The sequence below is a fragment of the Neltuma alba genome, unplaced genomic scaffold (genome assembly GCF_004799145.2).
Source record: "Neltuma alba isolate B1F8T4 unplaced genomic scaffold, ASM479914v2 tig00001102_pilon, whole genome shotgun sequence".
NCBI classification, from domain to species: domain Eukaryota; kingdom Viridiplantae; phylum Streptophyta; class Magnoliopsida; order Fabales; family Fabaceae; genus Neltuma; species Neltuma alba.
The window spans coordinates 14,170-37,377 of record NW_021632328.1 but is presented as its reverse complement, the minus strand read 5'-3'; the positions used below and the strand labels follow the sequence as shown (position 1 = coordinate 37,377).

The window sequence follows — 23,208 nt, the reverse complement described above, 5'->3', positions numbered from 1 at the left end:
CTCACTACTAGTGTGTTTTCTCCCTTTTCTCTTCTCTGTGACTCTGTCTAACCCTTTCTTTTTAATCCCCTCAAAAACCTTCCCTTTTTGCTGCGGCAATAATGAAAGGCACAGGAAGAGAGGGAGAGGCGGATGGTTTTTGCTCTTCCTGTCCCTTTCCTTCTACAGTTCCTTAACAAGAGCGTTCAAAAGTATGTCCTTGAGAGAGGACAGGAACCTCTCACTGCTAGTGTGTTTTCTCCCTTTTCTCTTCTCTGTCTAGCCCTTTCTTTTTAATCCCCTAAAAAACATTCCCTTTTTGCTGCGGCAATAATGAAAGGGACAGGAAGAGAGGGAGAGGCTGATGGGTTTTGCTCTTCCTGTCCCTTTCCTTCTATAGTTCCTCAAGTATTTACTAAAACTTAAAAAAATTATTAAAAATGTAAAAAAAATAATATCAAGACATTGTAAATATAAAGCTCATTCTTTGGTCACAAGCACCGAAACCAAGAAAATGAAAATTGCATCGGTTTTTGAGTTCCTCCACACGTAGTTCAACTGTTCAAGGACTTCTTCTCCAACAATGATTGAATCTAGATTAATCTAGTCATAATTACAATAATATAACTTAATTGAAATATATAAAAATATTCATATATAGCTGTAAAAAGAGCAATACTCAAGTAAAAAGATATTAATGCATAGATAAATTGAAATTCATGCATAAAAAGTACGAATATGATATAATACTATTTTTTAACTCAAAATCATGTCGTTTCAGGTACACCATGAACAAACTCATTCTACTCCTCCAATAGGACCTAACTATTGAGTTGATTTTGATCCTAAATATAAGACTCATTTTTTATTTTTATCAGCTTTTAAGGGGATAAAAATCAACCGTGCATGTGATCAGGAAGCAAATAAAAATGAAGGGACAACATTAAAAGGGGATGGAGATTTTAGAAATACATATGTAGTTTGTGTAATGCGAGTTTCTAGTTTTCAATCTTCAATCCTTCCTATTGCTCAGTTTATTATTTACACATGGTTTCAGTTCATTATCATAATACGCTATATGTTAGTCATGGAATCCACTTGTTTTTGTTTAAAACAAAACAGAATAAGGGGGAAAACATGAACAAATTGTATTGCTAAGTCACAGTGAAAAATGTTAAATGAGGTGCCACTTGCACTTAGCCAGAATGGACCAAAAAGACCTGACTTGATTGTTCCTGTCTGAAGAGCTGAAAGGTTTCGAAATTAGTCGTTAAAAGCATAAGAGAGATCACCAAAACGATTTCGAACATTACACTACGTTGTAAATATGATTATCAACAACGTTAACTCCTAATGCGGGGGTATATATGAAGTCGAAGACGACTCAAGACGACCCACAATATTAATCTTAATCGATCACCCTTTCAAAAAGTTCAATTCCACCCACAAATTTAATCTTGATCACCTTTTCAAAAAGTTCAATCCAACGCAAGTTCAAAGTGTTAGACAGTAATTAATATATACACACGCAAGATGGTCCATTTTCCTCACCACTGCGATTCTGTGTAATGCGCATAATCCCGTACGGTTGGTTGATTTGATTTGATTAGATTTTGGTGGTGGGCAAATCGTAAAGGAAATGAGAAATAAACAAAAGAAAAATGAAGAAAAAGTGAAGTCTTTATATCCCTATAGCAGACAATATACATAATCTGCACCTGCCCTTCCCTTTCTCCGTCACCAAGCTCCATTATGTTCAAAGCAAATTAAACCCCATCTCCCTCTCTCTCTCTCACATCGATCTAAAGGAAAGGGATGAATCTTCTCTTGGGAATAATTGAATCCTCGAAATGATTGCTCTTCTATTACTTAGAGAGGGGTCATTTTCAGTTTGTTCGATGGAGCAAAGAGGGTAGCCATAACTTTGCGTCCCAAACTGACCTTCTTCACAGCCCATCTCTGTCTCTCCCTCTCTATAAAAGCACACAGCCTCATCAAATTAAATTCTGTATCCCTCTCCCTTCTCATCACTCTCTCCAGCAGCATTTTGAGTTCTTCTCAGCCCCCCAATCCTCCAGGACCTTCGCGGACTCAAATCCCTGATGAAAAGGCTATTTTCTCCAAATCAAGGCCACCTCCTCCACCTCAGAACCCTAATCCTCCAAGACCTTCAGGCACTTTCATCCCTGGTCCCCAGGACATCTTCTCCACCACACCAAGGCCAACTCGTCCGTGAGTCTCATTTTATTATTAGGTAATTCATATCTAGCAACTCCTTTTTTATTAGTATTGTCTTCCATTCTTGATACTTTAATTAAGGCACCAAGGGCTATAAGCCACTAATTCTTCCATTCCCTCCTCTTCCCAACAACAAAAGACATACTTCACCTCAGCTTCTCTTGTCTTTTACTCTCATCTCAACCATAAGATACACATCGTTATATGCTTTACTGTGAGGTTAAGTGCCCAGTGCCTGCACCAGCACCTATTTTGAGGACGGGGATAAGCTGTAGGCATCCATCTGCTTTGGTTATTAAGGCACTGCAGTCTTGTTCTTTCTAGCTGTACTGCTATGTTCTTAGCTATGGATGGGCTTTTCTTTAATTCAGATTAAAAGTTTTAGAAATGATTAGAGTTTTAGATAATTAATGATAAAAAACGCGTAGCAGTCAAACAGAATCCCTCAGCCTTAATGAGCTTTTTCTCACCAGTCCCACAAGATAAAAAAGTTCTGATGCCTACCAGAGTGGAAGTTTTAGAAAGTAATTAAACTATCAAAGACATGCAGAAAGTTTTTTAGAAGTAATGATTCAGACTACATATATTTCTGTCCAAATTATTCACCACCCACTACCAATCCTTTTAGCATCAAAACACTCCACCCACACAATTCCATTCTTTCTTGTCAGGTTCATTCCTCTTGCTTTTTCTTTCTTCATTTACCATTGAAAATAGCACCCTGCATGTAAATAACGAGTAAAAATTATATAATGAAATGTTTACGCCGTAGCAAATACGCCACACACTCACACTCACATCCCCACCACTTCTTTAGGAATTTCCAGTCCAATCCCAACCGCCCACAACACCTTTCACAAGAGACCATGATCCCTCATTTCATACACTTATTAGGCTCATTACACTCTTGCGTTTTCTTCTAGTATAATTTATACGCATACCCCTCATCAATAGAAAGACACGGCTTCAATGTTTTTTTCCGACATATCAGTTCTGACGAGCTTCTTTAAGTATTCAGTGTTACATGTTTTGTGGCCAAAGTATATTAAAGAATTTAACTGACAAGAACTGTTCTTATTTCTCATCCATTTTATCAAATAAAGTTAAATTTTAATTGCTCCAAATCCATAGGAAAAGTATGGCAATCTCTTTATTAGATTGTATGCTCATCCCCAATTTCATGTTGATGCAGTTTGTGGCCGGTAAAGTTCCAGAGATCTTGAAGTGAGATGGTCCTTAGGAAGATCATGCAAGCGCGCGCGCGCGTACTGTGTAGGCAATAATATTATATTCCAGCTAGCAGAAATGAAATATCAAGTGTTTTGCGTCTGGGCTTGACTTAATTTGCTGTCCTTGTTTAATTTGGTACCATAAACATAAAGATAATTAGCTTGTGGGTTCCGCATTTTAATTATCTATCGCCTAGTTCTAGATATTGAACACATTATTTATGACTTCGATATATATTGAGAGAAGGGGTTCTTCACTTAGGTCTTAAGAACATGCTCAAAAAACTACTTAATCTTTAAAACTATGCATTTAATGGTGTGATTTATTTTGAGGCATCACATCAATGGAGGTTTTCACTCAAGTCTTAATTAGGGGCACAACTCAAAAACTACTTATTCTTTGAAAGAACTTCCGAGGTGGCCTGGGCCAGTATTAGAGGAAAAAGAAGTAGCCAAAAGCACTTTGTAACTAGCTAGAAGTTAGAATGGTAGATCCATATATATATATATATATATATATATGAGGATATGTGTGGTGGGGTGCTGCACAAATTACGAACGCATTATTCACATCTGCTTTCCATTAGACTCCCAAAATATAATGATTGTGAGTGATAAAAATTAATCTTGTTTAACATACAAAAAATAAATGGCAAATCTCTCTAAACTACCATTTTTCTTCTATTTTAAAAAGAATAAATTCCCAAAAACGAGGTGTTCAAAATGGCAAAGATGTTTTGGTTACAAGCTTGATCGGATTAATTATTATCGTGCGCCAGCTCCTTCATCATTATGTTTCTTTTCTCTTGGCGTCGCTGTTAGTGAAATTTGCAAATGACAGATAAACAGTCAATACACCAATTCGACTTTAATTCATCATTAATAATCAATTCGATTGAGAATATATTTAACACAAAATCTAACTTATCTTTGACCACATCCATCAATATTTTGGTGTATACAAATGAGTCTTTGTTCATTTGTTAGGCAAAGTCTTACTTCTTATTATGCCAGAAGCTAGAATTAAGTTCTTTAATCCCACTCACTTGCACCAGAAGACTGTTAGAAAAAGGTGTTTTATACTGTGTTTAAATGTGGGTATTAAAGTGGGATTTGCAAATGTCGGGAAATGACTTCACTGCCCCCTGCGATGTCCTCGTTCTCTCTTCTAACGTCCTCCACCCACTTCCACAGGGAAACAAAGCCACCTACAAGATTCTCAATGCCTTTTCTCATTCATGCTCCGCATGTCTAGCACTAGCAGTACAGAAAAGTCCAATAGAAGACATATACATGTGCTCCTAGGAAAACCACCTATAGATTGCTAAATGTTCGCTCCAAAATAATATAATAGTCCCCTTACCAAAGGTTGGGGTTACCAAGTATACATTATGCTTTCTTGGCTGATAGAATACTAGAGCCACAAGATCGATCAGTCCCAATGCATTAATCAATCCGAAGCACCTATGTTGAATAATGTTCAAACCTTTGCGCTAGTTTTAGTATAATTCAGACATGGATCAAGCTGTGATCTCATCACTTTTAAGCTTCGTTTATTCAATATAAGACATACATTATTATACAATTTACTGCTGTTCTGGGGCGCTTTCTCCCCCGTAGCTGTGCTTCGGTTCTTTTGAGATAACCAATCCCTCCCCTTTAATTTCATTGATTCATGCTCTTTCCTCCCTTGTTCGGTTCCCTTCTCTTCCCAACAACAAAAGATACTTCACCTCAGCTTCTCTTGTCTTTAACTCTCATCTCAGCCATAAGACAGACATCATTATATAATTTACTTTTCTCAAATATGTGCAGCTTTAACATTTGCTCACTCAACCATAATTATTATACACATCATTTTAGCACAATCCAATTCAACAAGAACACCGATTTCGCCGCTTCGCTGTCCAATTATATATTCATCCATACTCGTTTTCAGTATCCAACACCACCTACACCTTCCCACTCTTCATCTATATATCCAACTTCTTTTTCTTCATTTGTAATTATTTCTAGCACTTTTTCATTTTTGGAATATACATGAGGGTGAAGGAGAGGAGACAAAGAAGGCTATGAGTGGCCAACAAACAAAGCAGCATATATAACAATTGTTTTGCGTCCAGGTTTGAGTTAATTTATTGTGCTTGCTGCTCGCTTTAAATCTTGCAGATGATGATTGCTCAGGACTTATCACTATGCCTCCGAACGCCATCTGTCTTTATGTATCGCCTTTTCCAACATTGCCTAGCTTTAACTTTTTTAATAATGCCATCATGCCTTTTTTTTTGGCAGAATCTTGAAATAGACAAGTTAATGCTTGTTTCCCCTATTAGTCAAGTCGACAGTAAAGTTTTTGTTAGTTTTAGTTGATGACAACGGCACGTTTGCAAATACTCTTCCAGTTTTATTTATAGAGTAGAAAGAAAATATTTTTTGCATCCTATTTATAAGTCATTTTATTAAATTTTTAGCATGAATATATCATTTTGTTCTTTATTTATTATAGTATAGATAGTTTTTTTTTGAAAGGTATATATATTAAATAAGGATAAAGTTGGAAAGTTGTTATATTTTAATAAATAGTTAATGCATTTTAAAGTTTTTTTGGTCTGTATAAAATATGATAGGAGTGCCTTATAAATAGGATCAGAGGAGTACGTGTCAAGAGAGCCATAGTCTTTATTATTATTTTTAATTATTAAGCTTTCAATAATGAGCTTGACCATTGCTTTTCTCTAAGTACTGGTCCTGTGAAAGAGAGAAAGGTTCTATGTATTTTTATTTTTTTTTGGGACTCAAAGGTTCTATGTATTTTGATATATTTGTTTGGCCCCTAGAAAAGACCTCAACTTATTGATGGGTCAGTCTTTTGAATACAATTTGATGCATGAATAGGTGTATATAGTTGAGTCTTCCCCCCCCCCCAAAAAAAAAAACAGGTGTTCCTTGCTGTGTTAATGTGCAAATAGTGAAGTAGATAATTCAAAAAAGTTACATTTATTTATAATGTTAGGGAGAGGGTATAAGTGATAGTTGAGAAAATTTGACAAACTATTACATTTGGTTCTAAATACTACTTTTAGTCTTAGTTAAATATAAGACCTAATTTGGAGTGCAAATTATATTTAGAATTGGTGGTACCATAAGCTACTCTTTGGCCTCCTGATTTCAGCAGTCAAACAACCTATCAGTGAATAGTTTTGTTTTTCCAGATTTAGTTTAGCTCTTCGCACCTTTGCTTTTTTGATGACTGTGTGAAGGTCGAAGTTGTTGTACTATTTAGATGACTTTTGTTCGCTAATGTTAATCATGTTCATTTCTTACAGCTACAAATGGATATGTCCAGCAAATAAACCAGCATGGAGAAAGATTAATACTTAATAGGGCTAGTTAGTGCTGAAGTATATGTCTTTGATTCTAGCAAGCATGCAATCCTGATTCAAGGTTGAGAGGTCACAATACACAAAATAAATTTCTCAAAATTTTCTGGTATGTTGAAGTAGCCGAAATTAAATTTTTCCTGTATTTAAACAACTGAATGGCACTTAAAATAAATCATGCATAAAAACAGATTGTCTTTTTTTTTTTTTGCTAAGCACAAATATTCTCTTATTGAAAGTAATCTTATTCGAAATACTGTCAGACATTAAATATAGACAGTTCTCCCCACAGGAATTCAAAAAAAAGTGAGAAAAGACAATTTAAAATTAGACCAAATCATTTATTCAAGATGAAACAAAATGGCCCATATAACATAAACCCAACATGGAGCCCAGAAGTGATTTTTCAGAAATTATAAAGGCTTCTGCCCGAAAACCAGAGAATCATGAGCCCAGGACAGTGGCAAGAGCTAACTTCTTAAATGTTTTTTAAAAAACTAACCTCTCAAAAAGTCTAATGTATTTTCAAATAATTTGTAATGTTTTATTAAAAACTTCGTGATATTGTTACATTGCCAATCAAATTTATTATGAATTTCTTTCTCACATGTTTTTTTTTAATTATTATGTTGTGGGCTCGATTATTTAAAAAAGGCCTCCGAATTACACGTAGTCAATGAAACCTGTGGGGGCCGAACTAAAAGACACCAAAACATGAAAAAGGACCCAACAGAGCAACAGAGTAGAGTTGGCAACTGGCAAGAAGCCATAGCCCATTTCTTGGGACAAAGAAGAAGATGACCACCAAAAAGAAAAAACCAGCGAAAGTGTGAGCTCAGCAGAAACAGATCCACAATGAATGTGATCTCTGCAGTGGAATGAAAATGCTATCTTCAGTCTTAAATATAAAAATTAGTTAATTAATTTAAAAAGATTAAAAAAAATTAAGTTAGTTATTTGTAATAATTACTAAAATATTTTTATTAATGAGGTGTATTTGTTAGAACTACCATTATTAGAAGGACTATCTTAAAAAAAAAATACATAAATGTGAGACACAAAGTAAATTAGAGTTTTATATTTAGGATTAAAATAAAAATTAAACAAGATCTTATATTAAGTGTCGAAGATAGTGTGCAATATTTGACAATCTGACAGCGGAGGAAAAGAGAAAGAGAAAGAGAAAGTTCTCCTCTAGTAAAGTGACAATCTTCCATTATATTATTCATAACCCTTGCATGCACCCAACTCACCGGCATCCGCGCCTGGGTTTCTACAAGTTAAATAAATAGATTTTTTTTTCCAAAAATATCACTTCACTTTATGACAACATCATAGATATCAATAAAAATCTATAAGAAATTATAATATTATTTATATATAAAGCACGTGACATATGCAATTATGCATCACTATATTTCAATATGCAGTGCGGCAAGGAGATTTATATGTGGTCATATGCATCAATCAAATTTTAATTTGAAAGCCTGAAAAGTAAATAATGTATCTAGAATAGTCTGAACGTTTTGGCTGACCAACAATATTTTGGGTGTGTTTGGATGAAACCAAACCGTGGTTTGGAAAAGTGATTCTGGAGAATAAATTTTGAGGAGAATAGATTTTGTAAAAAAATGATTCTGAGAAGTGAGAGTGTTTGGATAGTTGTTATCAGAAGTACTTTTTATATATACAAATTACTAAAAAAAAGACATAAGTTAATATGATAATTACAAAAAAAAATAGATTTTATGATATATTTTAATTTGAAGGAATAAAATTGTTAATAATATATTTTTTACCAACATAATTAATAATACATAAGATAATATAATTAATAAATAATTAATATGTATATATATTTATAAAATATAAGATTAAATATGTTTATAAAAAAATATGTTTATAAAAAAAATAACAAGATACATATCCTATAGGCTCTCACACTCTCTCTTTTTTCTCCAAAAGCAAAAAAATTTTACTTTTTCCAAAACCATGGTTTTACCCCAAAACTATGGTTTTAGTTTTTGGGTGAGTGTTTGGGTGATTTATTCCTCAAACCATGGTTTGGGGTGTCACCCAAACACACCCAAAATTGGGGTCCCAAACACCTATAAAAAATCATGGTTTGGGCAAAAAGTTTCCCAAACACCTATAAAAAATCAGAAATCATGGTTTGGGGTCAAAACCATGATTTTGGCCCCAAAACTATGGTTTGGAGAGAAGCATTTTGAATTTGTTTTTAGAAAAAATTTGGAGAGTGTTAGATGGTTGCCAATGGATATGAGGATATGTTTTTTTTTTTTTTTTACCAGACACATATACCCATCATCTTCCATCTTCGGTCCTTCACTGTTCAGAGGTAGTGTTTTTTTTTTAATCAGAAAAGAGGTACGATTTGTTATATTCTCTTCCACCTTCGGTACTTTTCTTTTTATTCATCTTTTTCTGTTTACAAAAAATTATTTATCTTTTCAAAAACATTTTTAATCTTAAATTTTATAAATGTTTTTACACACATAATAAAAATTAATTAATTATATTAAAGATGAGAGGTATTATGTTGTTATAAAAACTAGTTATGAAAAAATGTTATAGAATTTCATGTTTAAAATCTTTAAAACAAATTAATATTTTTCTGTTAGAAAAAAAATTATTTTTCTATAAACATATTTAATCTTATAATTTATAAATATATATACACATATTAATTAATTATTAATTATATTATCTTATATATTATAAATTATGTTAGTAAAAATTATTTTATTAACAATTTTATTTCTTCAAATTAAAAGATATTATAAAATCTATCTTTTATATAATTATCATATTAACTTATACTTTTTTTTAGTAATTTGCACATATAAAAAGTCCTTCTGATAACAACTATCCAAATACTCTCACTTTATAAGAATCATTTTTTCACAAAATTTATTTTTCACAAAATCTATTCTCCAGAAGCTATTCTCCAAACTATGGTTTGGTTTCATCCAAACACCCCCCATAGTCATTCATTGCCGAGGTTTCCGCGGTGAAGGCACGCGAGGCCTTGTTAATATATAATATTCCCTCTTTTACAGGCAAACACTGCCTGAACTATGTTGTACTCACACAATATTCTAGATGTATGATGCATGCCCAGCACCCACTAGCGGCATCTATTGTTGTTAGATGTGCCTAGCCATGACATCTTTCAATTCTTTCAATCTGCAGAAATATCAATCACCAACTACGATAAGGAGGAGGCTGGACTGATTGAGATTCAGAGACTGCTCCTAAAGAATGGCAGGTCGCTGGAAGACTACCCATCGCTGCCAAAACCAAATTCCACCAAATTCTTGGACACTACAAACAACTTGCTACTCTAGGAACTTAGCTATGACAGGGATGCTTGTGCTGCAGACATCGTAAGATTAGCAGCATCACTCACAGATGAGCAGAGAAAGATATTCCACAAAGTCCTCAATGTGGTCAACGGGACAACCAGTGGGTTCTATTTCGTCCATGGTTAGGGGCGCATTGGCAAGACCTTCCAATAGAATGCCCCGACCGCTGCTGTACGAGCAAATGGCAACATGGTCATCAACATCACATCAAAGGGAATAACAGCGACTCTACTGTCCTCAAGAAGGACTACTCATTCGAGATTCATGATCCCTATAGATATAAACAAAGACTCCACATGTAACATTAGCCACGAATCCCCTATGTCTCATTTGTTGCAGTTCGCAAAATTAATCATATGGGACGAGACGCCAATGATAAAACAACACTGTGTGAAAGTTGTTGATCGAACATTGAAGGATATAATAAGATGCTAGGAAGTGTGTCATCATGGGGGGCAATTTCAAGCAGATATTGCCTATCATATCAAAGGGATTCTGTCCAAACATTATAAACGCGGCTATAAACTCATGCTCTCTTTAGTCGGAGTACAAGCTGTTTAAACTTACTAAAAACATGCACCTACAATAAACATCAAAGGCAATAGACAAGAAAAGATCAATGAATTCTCTAGATGGTTGCTTGACATTGACAACAGTACAATTTGACTACCACACGATAGCACGACGGACATTGAGATCCCAAGAGATTTCCTCATCATGGACACCCTCAACCTTATCTACATATCTCGCACTCCCCTAGAACATCACACATCCAAACTACCTCACAAAAAGGGAGATTTTAGCCCCCACAACTAGGTCATCAACCAGATAAACGATTACATACTATCACTTCTCCCTGGAGACTTTATTCAGCATCTCAGCTTTGACTTTGTCTCCAGCACCAATTAGGACAATGGCTCATTCCAAGATTTGTACTCCACGAAATTCGTCAACACCATAAACTGTTCCAGGATGCAGCCCCACAAGCCCTCTTTAAAGGTGGGAATACCAGTCATGTTATTGCGAAATATCGACCAGTCTGCAAGCTTGTGCAATAAAACAAGGCTGCGTATCACATATATGAGCAAGAACTTCATCAGGCCAGCCACATTAAATGGAAGGAGCACGGATGACCAAGTGCTCATTCACCGCATGGACATGAATCTGTTAGAGACCACCCTCCTGTTCAAAATGGTGAAACGACAGTTCCCATTCATCATCTCTTTTGCAATGACCATCAACAAGAGCTAGGGCTAGTCATTAACCAAGGTTGGTTTGTACCTATCCAGGTCGGTGTTCACACATGGGCAGCTGCATGTTGCATTGTCAAGGGTCAAGAATATAGACAGTCTCAAAATATTGGTCCTTGATTCTGACAGTAAACCCACAAACGTTACTTGAAATGTGGTCTACAGGGGGGTCTTCTAGAATGAGAATTCAGAATGACCTCATTCTCACAATCATGGGCTGATTATCACACTATTACTATGAGAACTTCTTTCGTTAAAATTACACAGTACTGTCATGTGAGGCATTGTAATAAAATGAGAATTATTTACATTTAAGTAGCTCACACGACAGTCCTTCCCACTTCACCTCCTCTATTAATCTTGAATTAATCAAATAGAATAATGCATACTTAACAAAGAGCCTCCATAAACAATAGTTGCACAGGCAGAAGATCCTATTGGGAGGTCTTCCACCAACGTTACTTGCAATGTGCTATATTGGTAGGTCTTCCACCAACGTTACTTGCAATGTGCTATATTGGGAGGTCTTTCAAAATGTGCATTCGGAGTGACCACATCATCCAATTTGTGAACCGCTTTTCAACTTCATATTATCAATATGACAGCTATCACAAAATGTTACATTTAGAACTCTTTGACTCTGGGATTAACTGACATTTATGCCCTTCAGGTAACCGGATAACTATCCTCACGTCTTATATAACTTACAACTAAAACAAGCACAATTACATAACCCGCAAAAAAATTACACGCATAGCAACCATCCATGCAACGCACAAGGAGAAGATCCTAGTTACACATCTAAAAGTGATCTATTTTGATTTATCATATATCTAAACAAGTTGCAATATGCTAAATTAAACTGAATTTTTTATAAAAAAAATATTCAAATATAAATTATATTTCAATAAACTTATGTTTGGTTAAAGTTAAACTTGCAAATTTTAAACCAAACACGTGCATATTCTGTTATTTTTCATAAATTGTTCCATAAATGTGCATGCTTTCTGTAAAAAAAAATTTATATACAAGAATGCTATAAGGCGGTTGCACATAAATATTTTAGTGTTTAATTTTAATAAGTTTTAACACCACTCATTCCCTTCTCTGACCTTGGATCCGTCCCTTGTCTATATTAAATAGATGTAAATTTTGCATATATCATATCATATTGATAAATAATTTATATTCAATAAATTTATTTTATATATTTTAAAATTTAATTATTAGGATATAAAGTAAAATTCATTCATATTTCTTTATATCTTGTAAAATATAAAATCCAATAGTATTGTTTCACTTTGTTGGAAATATAGAATGAAGGGGAAAGGGAAAAAAAATGAAAGAGGGGTTGGGAAGGAGTGGGGTCATTAATTGCAATTCTCTCTGAAGTCTAAAGAAAAAGGAAGAAGGTGTTGATGGAACGGGTATTTGTTCCTAAATTTTGCTGAAATGAAAGAGGAAAACAAGAGGCAGCGGTGACAGCGGCAGGATGTGTTTTGACAGGCCTTGAACGAGTTTTCAATTTTGTTAAAAAAAATTGTCGAACATGAAACTCGTTTTCCTCTTGAACAACTTTGAAATTCAAACTCGGTTCTCATGGTGAATGAGTTTAGCTATAGCATTTAGGGAAATACTTTTTATATTCTAGTATCATGGTAATTTATTTTACTGTGTGTAGCATTTTGATAAAAATGGCGGAGCTGAACTGTCTAGGATTTTGGATTTTATAACCAAATAGCTTCTCGTGGTTTTAATAAGACACCATAGATATAGGAGGCTTTTTTGGATCAAGGCCTTTCTCAATTCTTTTTCTCCTAGTTGAGGTTTCATCTCTATCTACGGTAGAGAAAGTTGGAATTTTATTAGAAAAATGAGATGATGGATAATTTTTAACCTTGTTACAGCAGTGCATTTGAGGGATATAATGGAATTTATAGTATAATTAAACATCTAGAGAAAGTAAGTGGCCCTATTTTTCTTTTAATTATGGCACCAACTCACTGAAATCTCAGTTTCTCTGTTGATATTATGTGTTGAAGGTAGGCAGCATTGAGTTTGGATTTTTGCACTCCTCGTCCAAGAACGAAACAGGCAATTTAGTGCTTCTCCTTGGATTCCTCATGCGTGTCTTTGGATGAATGAATTGCAATTCAAAAGGTCCTTACATCAATTGATTACTGTTATTTTCTATTGTTGTATATTCAGGTGTCATGCACATATTCTTGAGGTGGATGGTAAAGCCAAAATCTAGTCTTGATGATTGTAATATGTGATACTTCCTTTCTGCAGTTCTAAATATAAGATCTAGTTTGTAATGCGATATTTAAACAGTCGTATCATGCGTATGTGTTTGTATTTGGTATTGGTATTCGAGTTCATGTGATATAAGATGGTTCAATTTTGCTTGTAGATTCAATGCATGCATTGAGAATTTGGATCACTTGTTGCTTCAAAAGGAGAAACAAACAATTTGTGCTGCATTAATTGATTATTACTTCCTAAATGAGTGGCTAAGCTGAGCAATAGATGATTATGGCCAGCCGACAAAGGAGACTGAAATAGGATCTCATGTTGCAGCCACTCCTCACTGGCAAAGCTTGAGATTGGAGTCAATGATGATGTTGTAAACTAATAATGTAATGGCACGAAAATTTTCCAAAAGATCACAGTTTGATCTCATTTATAGCATTTGTCTCTCTAAATGGGAAAAAAAAACAGAGAGAGAAGAGATTGGAGATCTATTTCTCCATCTTCTTATTTGGACTTTGTTTTTATTGCTTCTATGGGCTTCTCTTCGATTCTTGTGAATTTTTCGCCTTATCTTGTTTCTGTTAACTCTATTAGCTTATTGTGATAAATATAGGGACCGATCATTAAGAGAATTAGAAATTAGGGACTGACCCTCCAACCGAAATATTTTATAAGGAGTTTATTACAAAAATAAAACGTATAGGGACTAATATGAAAACTGGGGTAAATTATAATGGCTGAACGATTAGATAAAAAAAAAAAAAAATAGTGGAAGCATAGTGCTTTTACAATTAGATATTTTAACAATTATAACGGAAATACAGGGAAAATGAGATAAAATTTTGATAAAAGTACACATTTAATTATTTAAGGTCAGATAAGATTTCATTTTGAGCTATTAATTTTATAAAATGTTTTTTTTCTTCCAATCTTAACGCTAAGATGCTGATATTAAAATTTTAAATGTTGATGAAGTGTCATCCAAAGTTAATTTTAAGAAATAACAATAATTAACACACAAAAAAACATCATTTGAAATTAACGGTGTACAACAAGAGTAAATGTACACTCTTGGCAAAAATTTTAGTACAAGAGATTAATTTAGAACACAATTAAGCAATCCAGCAAAGTTGTTTTGAGGGGGGGAAAAAGCCTTCAATTCATCTGTTTGTCGTTTTCACCACAGCTGGAGGTCACTCGTTTGGAATTACCACTATATCATTTGTTGTTTGACTTTTTGACTCTGAAACGGTCATTCCCTATTTTTTTATGTTATTTTTCAGGCAACTTATTTGACGTGCTTTGCGTCAATGGTTGCGTCTTGTTTGGTTACCCACATTTCTAGAAATTTAGAAGCAATCAGATTTTAGACTCTTTCTTACTCCACCTCCCTCTACCAAAAACCCCATCCAAATACAATGTCAGTCAATGATTCATTTCAATTCGTGAAAATGTAAATTGAACACTGACAATTTTTCTTTTTTGTAACAAGGTGTGAGAGGAAACCAAACCATAACTTTAAAATTGATTTTATAATATACAAAATAAGCATGTGAGAAGAGTTTTATTTGACTTGCGTGATAATACTTTTTAAAAGTGCTTCTGAGGTTGACCAAAACCCTCTAAATCTGATTCAATTATTAATATGCAGTAAAAGTAAATGTTCACTTTGATTTCGGTATTACTGAAATTGCATATTAATTTTCATTAATTGAAAGGGCCTCTATACGAATGAGACAGCAATCATAGTGGCATTTCTCATAGCATAGAAAGTAAATACTGGAGTTTCCCCAACTAGATTTTATCCATACCCAAAGGCAAAAGGATAGATCGTAGTTGTTTAAACAGTAACAACTTTGAGAATGTTTTACAGATTGATAATTGTAGAAAGATGAAAAGCCGGTTTCCATCGATGGTCCTCCGCGATGAACTGCAGATATTTCACAAAATAATAACAGATCACAATATGCAGTGGAGAATCTCTCAATTTCTGCAGTAAAAAGCTGGTTTGCGTATATTGTTTGAAAAACTGCAACCATTTGCAGTACTCCAGCAATAAAATTTCTCTATGATCACATCAAGCAAAAGTTCTGAAACTCAATAAAGATATTTACTTTATAGTGTAATTTGCACATTCCTATCTCATATACGTACACCATGATGAGAAAGGTAAAATAACGAAGATGACAATTTACTATCTTGAGAGGCTTATTTTTGCTGTTCCAGCATCAAATAATCAAGTGGACATTTTTTTTTTGTTTACAATTGGTCTGGTTGTAGAAGAGAGGAAGTTGCCTTCTCAATTTTCCTTCCTGGAGTCAAACTTGAAGCACCACTGTTCTGGAATGAGGATGAGGTAGTACCAGGGGCTGAGGCAGCAACTGTGGAGAACGCACTAGTATTGCTGCTCAAGTAAGTGCTTGTTCCACCACCAGATCCTTCTATGAAGGCTTTCGGTGCGGGCGGCTTCTCAATCTCAGTTATCCCTTCGAGCATTTGCACAACTCGACCCATTGTTGGCCTCTGAGATGGATGCTCCTGGATGCACCAGAAGCTTACTTGAATTGCCCTTTGTACTTGCTCCATATCAACTTGGTCATTCAGTCTTCTGTCAACTATTCCCATGATGTTGCCTTTCTCAAACTCTTCATAAGCCCAGTTGGAGAACTTCTTCCTGTTTCTGTCATCGAGCATTTCAAAGTTCCTCCTTCCACTCACAATCTCCAGCAAAACCATACCATAACTGTAAACATCAGATTTGGAAGTTATGGGAAGATTAGCTAGCCATTCAGGAGCTAAATACCCTCGTGTTCCTCTCACACTGGTCAGGGTTCGGTGCCTGTGGTCTTTTGGATTTACAAGCTTGGCAAGGCCGAAATCCGAGACTTTCGCAATGTAATTCTCGTTCAACAGAATGTTTTCAGGTTTTATATCACAATGGACAATGCAGTCTCGACATTCCTCGTGAAGATATGTGATGCCCCTTGCAGTGCCTAGGGCAATGTTGAAGCGATACTCCCAATTCAACAATTTCCTGACTGTTCTTCGGTCAGAAACAGAAGATTATCAAGCGAACCATTTTTCATGAACTCATACACTAAAAGCCTGTGGCGCCCCTCCGAGCAGAAACCAATCAGCCTCACCAAATTGAGATGATGAGTGCTGCTTATAGTAGCTACTTCCATCCTAAATTGTTTCTCACCTTGCTCAATGCCCTCAAGTTGCTTAACTGCAACAACAGATTTATTAGCAAGGACTCCCTGTACACAGCACCAAAACCCCCAGCCCCAAGCTTCTCTTTAAACCCTTTTGTTGCCCGCTGCAGATCCTTGTATGAGAACTGGACTGGTGCACCAGAAGCATACTCAAGAAGAGCATATTGTGCAGACAACCCACCTAATATTGTTCTGTTCCTACAACACCAGAACCACAAGCCACCTTCAAAGGCAATCAAAGCTAAAAGGGTACCCAAAACCACTATAGCGACAACCCAAGCTGGTAACCTTCCACGATGCTTCTTCTCAGTTCCATCCAAGGAAGCTGGAGGATTTGGAGCCACTGGTCCACAAACCTTGACATATGAAGTGCTAGGCAGTGCAGGACTTTGATACCCACTGATAAAATCCGATGTTTTTATGTAACACTGACCTGTGCCATCTGATAATGAAGTAGAAGCAAAGCAGGAACCCGCCAGACAATTACCTCTACAAGCTGATATACCAATGAAGAAGACTTGTGTACTCAGCTCAGGCGGATAAGTCAAGAACTGAGCATGTTCCAATTGCAACATAGTTGCACTTCCAGGACAATCATCAAGATTCACCTTCCTTCTGCATCCTTTTCGGCTGTTACTGGGATCAATCATCTCAAAATTCTGAGACGGGCAACCACAGATAGGGTCTGAATCATTGTAACTGCAAATACCATAGCTCCCACAGTAACCAAAAACCTTACATTGATCTACAGCAGACCATCTTGGAGTTGCAGTTCCACTACCTCTTGCAGAACTGTAAATCCTCAAGTTCCCATCACTATCTATCTTCAAAGTTCTCAACACATCACTACCTTCAGCGTAGTCACTGCTATAAGCAATAACCGCTGGAGTTGAAAGATTAGAATCATAGAGCTGCAAAAGCCCTATTGATTGCAACCTCAAAACCGGTGAATTTAACTTCACATTCACAGATGAATTCAAACCCTGATTCCAGTATTCTATACTATCATTCCATTTAAGGGTCAAATTTCCACTTGGAATAAGATTAAACGAGTACAATCCAGATCGCAAAACCATACCAGAAGTGAAGTTCTGAGACGGAACAATTGTATCAGTCGGATGGTCGAACGTTGACCAGACGGTGCCAGTTCCATTTGAGAGCACGAGGTTGCCGTCGGCTTGTAGGGTGGCGGAGGAGACACCCATATCTGAAGTTCTGGAGTCCCAAACGATTGACCCTGACCCGTTTACGAGGTGAAGGGTTCCGGTAGAAAGGAACCGGAAGGAGCCGCCAGAGTCCACAGCCAAGCCATTACCGGCGGACCAGATGACGGGAGTGCCGCCGGAGTACACGATGGCAGCGATGAAGGTAGGAGGAGAAGTTTGGGGGTTGGAAGGAATGAAATGAAGGGAGAATGTGTTGTTCGGAGAAGACCATCTTTGATTTGTGTTGGAAGCTAAGAGAGTAGCGCCAGGAGAGATGGCGGCGGCGGCTGCCATGACGGCGAGGAAGATGACGGAGAGCGTTTAAAATTCGGATTGATCGGAGTCCCATTTTGTAATGGACCCAAACCGATTGTGAAATACACCGAATCTGATATTGTTTCAGCCTGAAAAGTTTAAAGAAAGTGGGCACTGGGGAAGAAGGAGAAGATGGAATTGAAAGGTAAGAGCGAGACTTCGACTTGAACGCAGTGATTGGTTCAAAGGTTTGAGATTTTTATCAATCTCTACTTTCTTTTTCCCGATTTCGTGTGCTTCCAATGTTGAATTTGAATCTTCAACAATTGCTTTTGCTGCTGAATAGACTGTTTGCCGCTGGTCCTCCACGTTTTTAGATTTTGACTCTATCAAACTTCAATATTTTTTTCCAGTCATGGGATGAACGAGACTTCAAGTGCTTTCAAATTTAATTTTCATCTTCTCGAAACTCTCCAACAGGGATTGATTTAGTTTCTCGCTCGTCTTCTCTCATTTTCCTAGTCTCATAGCCTGACCAAAAATTACCATATAACATTGTTTTGTATGTCAAAACGCACGTTGAGCAGCTTTTCTGGTGAACGTTGAGCATCTTCTAAAACCAACGGTCTTATGGTCATGAAAGCTATCTATTACAAATTTGCTGTGAAAATTTACTCGGGTATTCGAAAAAAATTTTAGGTACAAACATAATAATATTTCCCGTATCATTAAAAAACTAACATCAATTGTTAAAAAAGTAACATTACTCATTAGTATTTTGAATAGTAAGGATAATATTTTAAACTTTCAGAACAAATTTACATCGAATGCCTCGTACTTTTAAAGAAAAAATTTCTGAACAAATATGTACTTTAACCCTTACAAATTTAATTTAATTCATAATTTCAAGCAGTCGATGCCTATCTTCCATGAGTACTAAAGGCAATTTACAGATTCCAACAGAGTAAATAATAATAATAATAAAAAGAAGAGATGCTGGTCATGGGTGCCAGACTTGCATACATGCTAGTGGGTGGCTAAAACGGCATATAAGGCTTATAAAGTTTACATTTTTTACCTCAATAATTTTAATATTTTGACCCCACGAAGTCTAGATTCTAATGTTTTGCTCTTTTGCCCCCTCCTAATGTAAGGTTTTAGATCAGCCACAGCCCACATGCACCCACCTAGTTTAATGCCATATAGATGCAGAAATATCAGCAGCACCACTAGGCTGCCGTGAATCCAAAGAAATACAATTCCCTGGCCATTCAACTGACAAGTATCGAAAACTAAATGTCCTTCCCTTAGCATGCCAATCACCATTGCATTTTACAACACCTCATCATTCATTTCAACTGCTAAATCTTTAACCATATAACTATATACTCAGTATTGAACCACCAGCATCTAAAAATTACATTGGATTTTGACTAATTTGGATCAAGTTAGGTATGACCACAATAGCAGCAAAAACTCTCCCAACAAGTTTTTAACATCGCTGCGTGTTTGTGTAGCAAATCAACACCGGCATCTCTTGTACTTGCGTTTTGTCATTTTGCATGGCATTCTAAAAATCTCCAACGTCTCATTCCACCCGCTGAAAGAGTCAATGACGGTACCAAGATTAACTGATGTACCTTGGGATTCACCAATTCATCAAGTTTTCTGTCCTCATAAACCAACTGCTCAAACATGATTATTGTTCCTAGCTACCTATCAAGATTGGAGAAGGGCAACCAAACCCCACCATTGAAACATAACGCTCAATTGTCTCAATCTCAGTTTTACAAACTGTACAAAGAAGACTTTGAAATATGATGCTTCTGAAGCAGGTGTCACTCCCAATAATGTGAAGCTAGAAACTGCTTTCCATGCTTCCTTTGGGATCTGCATAGAAGAACTAGGCCTCAGCTTATAATTTTTTTTTTCCTACAAAAAAAAAGTTTAGGTGAGTTGAATCCTGAGGATGAATCCTGAGGATTCATCAGGACTTGGGTATGCCTTCAGGTTCAAAGCATTGTGACATTAGCAGTGAGATTCAAACTCATGACCTTGTGGATTATATACCGGCTCCTTACCAACTGTACCAATTTCAAATGATAACTTGTGTGGTTAAGTACTCTCCTCTTGCTACTTAATAGCCTTGTTTAAATGTATTTTCTCTGTTCACAAGTACCGGAAGAGGAATTTTCCATATAGTTGCCTCCATTTCTAAATCAGCAAGTTCATTTCGAATTGAATTTAGAGCCTAACTGTCATCAGCATCTCATAGTGTTATCATAGTCCAGGCCTTGTACCGTGTCCTGCTATCTTTTTTGGGAAAGTCTCAAAAAAATAACTATTGAATTTCATAATTCTAAATCAGGAATTATTACAAAAATGTGTTGTCATTTGCTTTTCGAGTGTAGTTATTTTTTTTATGAATGTAGTAATCAATATTAATTTGAAAATTTGAAATTCAATAGTTATTTTTTTAGGATTTTTCCTTTTTTTTCCCCTCTCTTTCACCCCATTTGAATTGTTCGGACCTGTACTAGGTAATTGGTAATTCTTCTAAAGTCTTCTTGGGGCATTTCAGCAAGTAAAAACTGTTTCGAACCCTCAATTTTCTTATAAACCTTATCTCTTACAAAAGCTAATTAAATCCACTGACTTTGACGTTCCCCATAAATTAGGTAACCTCAAATACTCACAAGGATTGTCAGTATAGTATTCCTAAAATACAAAAATAAAACTTCTCCAAATGTTGGAATGGTGTCGTGGAGAAGAAAATGCATGATTTATCAAAACTGGATTGCCTAAAAGCCTCACAATACAAGCACAGAAAATCAGCCACTTGCAGATCTATCCGCTATTACACCATCTCTAACAACACATATGCTACTATGTTAAAGTGAATTTTGAATATATCTAATTTGAGTTGATTAAAAAAATTAGTTAAATTATTTTCTTTTAAAAATATGTGTCGATTTTCTAAAATACCCTGTTAAATTATTTCCATTGAAATTATTCTTGATGCAAACTCCGTTAACATATATAATCAATATTAGTAGTTTGGAGAAAGATAATAGGTATAGAACAAAATGAATTTGAAAGATAATAAGTATAGAACAAAATGAATTTGACCAAACTCAACATCTAGCTAGCTATTAATATTATAGACTGGAGATAACAGCTTTGCCTTTTATTTTAGTACTAAACCTGTTACACTTATGTGTTTAAATAATGCTGCATTTTGCAACGCAATGAAGAGATTGTCTGCATTATTGAAACATTCAGTTAATCCCAATAAATGTCTATTTAATGCATAGAATTTATTTATCACACCGTTTAATGAGTTGCTTTACATGTGTAACGCAGAAAAATGCATTGAATAGTATACCCCAAAAAAAAAATGCATTGGACAGTCAGGTTTTAAGATAAAGTGGTAATGTAACAAAAGATTTTGGAATACTCTACAAGCACTCTAAAAAAAAAAAAATTTCGATATAAGTTGAGATAAAATTTTTTCACATGCTCATATTAAATATCGTAAAATTACTTTTAAAAAACTAATTTAAACACCCCCAGAGTTTAGGCGTGTGCTTTTGTCTTTTGAGATGTTTAGATGAAAGACTTGGGCAATTTAGATCATATTATTTTTACTTTTATAAAATAATATTTTTTTAATAAGTTAATGGTTATAAAAATTAATTTCTATTTAAATAAAAATTAGAGGTGTTCAACTATATCCCATCCTAGCATTCGTTCCTGTTTTAGTCATTTCAGGATGGAACAGTCTCGTCTTGAAAATTTTTTAGACCAAACAAAAGCGAGACAGGATGAATTGTTTTGAGACAGGACTAAATATGGGACAGAGTTATCCTGTCCCAACATTTTATCAAAATTTTTAATTTTTATAAATTTATTTGATTTATCACTTTAATAGTATTATGGTAATAATATTTATCAATTGTTATTTTAATTATTTGTTTACGAGTTGTTCTATGTGGGTTTCATGATGTTCTTTTAATGAACATTTTAAGTTTGTTTTTTTTTTGTTTCTCAATATTACAAAACACATTTTCTTTTTTGCCGATTTTAAATTATTGCCAACTTTTTCCCTAATTTTTATTTATTTCCTTACATAGTTTTTATGATGAGTTCTTATATCTATCATTTTAATAGTATTATGGTAATAATACTTATCAATTGTTATTTTAATTATTTGTTTACAAGTTGTTCTATGTGGGTTCCTTGATGTTCTTTTAATGAACATTTTAAGTTTGTTTATTTTTTGTTTCTCAATATTACAAAACACATTTCCTTTTTTTTTGCCAATTTTTAATTATTGCCAACTTTTTCCCTGATTTTTATCTATTTTTCTTACATAGTTTTTATGATGAGTTCTTATATTTTATGTACAGTTAGTTTTCAAATTAAAAGAGTTAAAAAATTATTTTTAAAAAAAAGAAGTTGGGACGGGACACTATTGGGACTGGATGGAATGAAAAAAAAACCGTCCCAAGTATCAAGACGGGACTAGGATAGGGTCAAACCTATGCCGTCCTGTCCCATAAATACCCATACAAAAATTGGTATTATTTTACATGCCATTGTTTAATTAAGATAAAAATATTATTAAAATTCAATTAAAAATTAAGCAGATTTTTTAATATAAAAAATCTTATTTAGATGAACCATTTATATAGCATATCATCCTTTATTTATGTGAGAAACATTTATCATAAAATTCAATTACATTTTAGCACCAATGCATGTTGCCATTTTAAATATTTTCCTTTTTTTAAAAGTAAAGGCAAAATTACATTAAGC

General features: G+C 34.9%; 1 protein-coding gene across 1 annotated transcript; it reads right to left on the bottom strand.

Annotated features, from left to right (window-relative positions):
* Positions 1-15,972: 15,972 nt before the first annotated feature.
* On the bottom strand, positions 15,973-18,456 carry LOC114750539 (G-type lectin S-receptor-like serine/threonine-protein kinase At1g34300). Its single transcript, XM_028939135.1, is given in 3 exon segments — positions 15,973-16,747; positions 16,750-16,977; positions 16,980-18,456. Coding segments are annotated over 3 exon segments (2,451 nt in total). The 5' UTR covers positions 18,430-18,456; the 3' UTR covers positions 15,973-15,974.
* Positions 18,457-23,208: the final 4,752 nt, after the last annotated feature.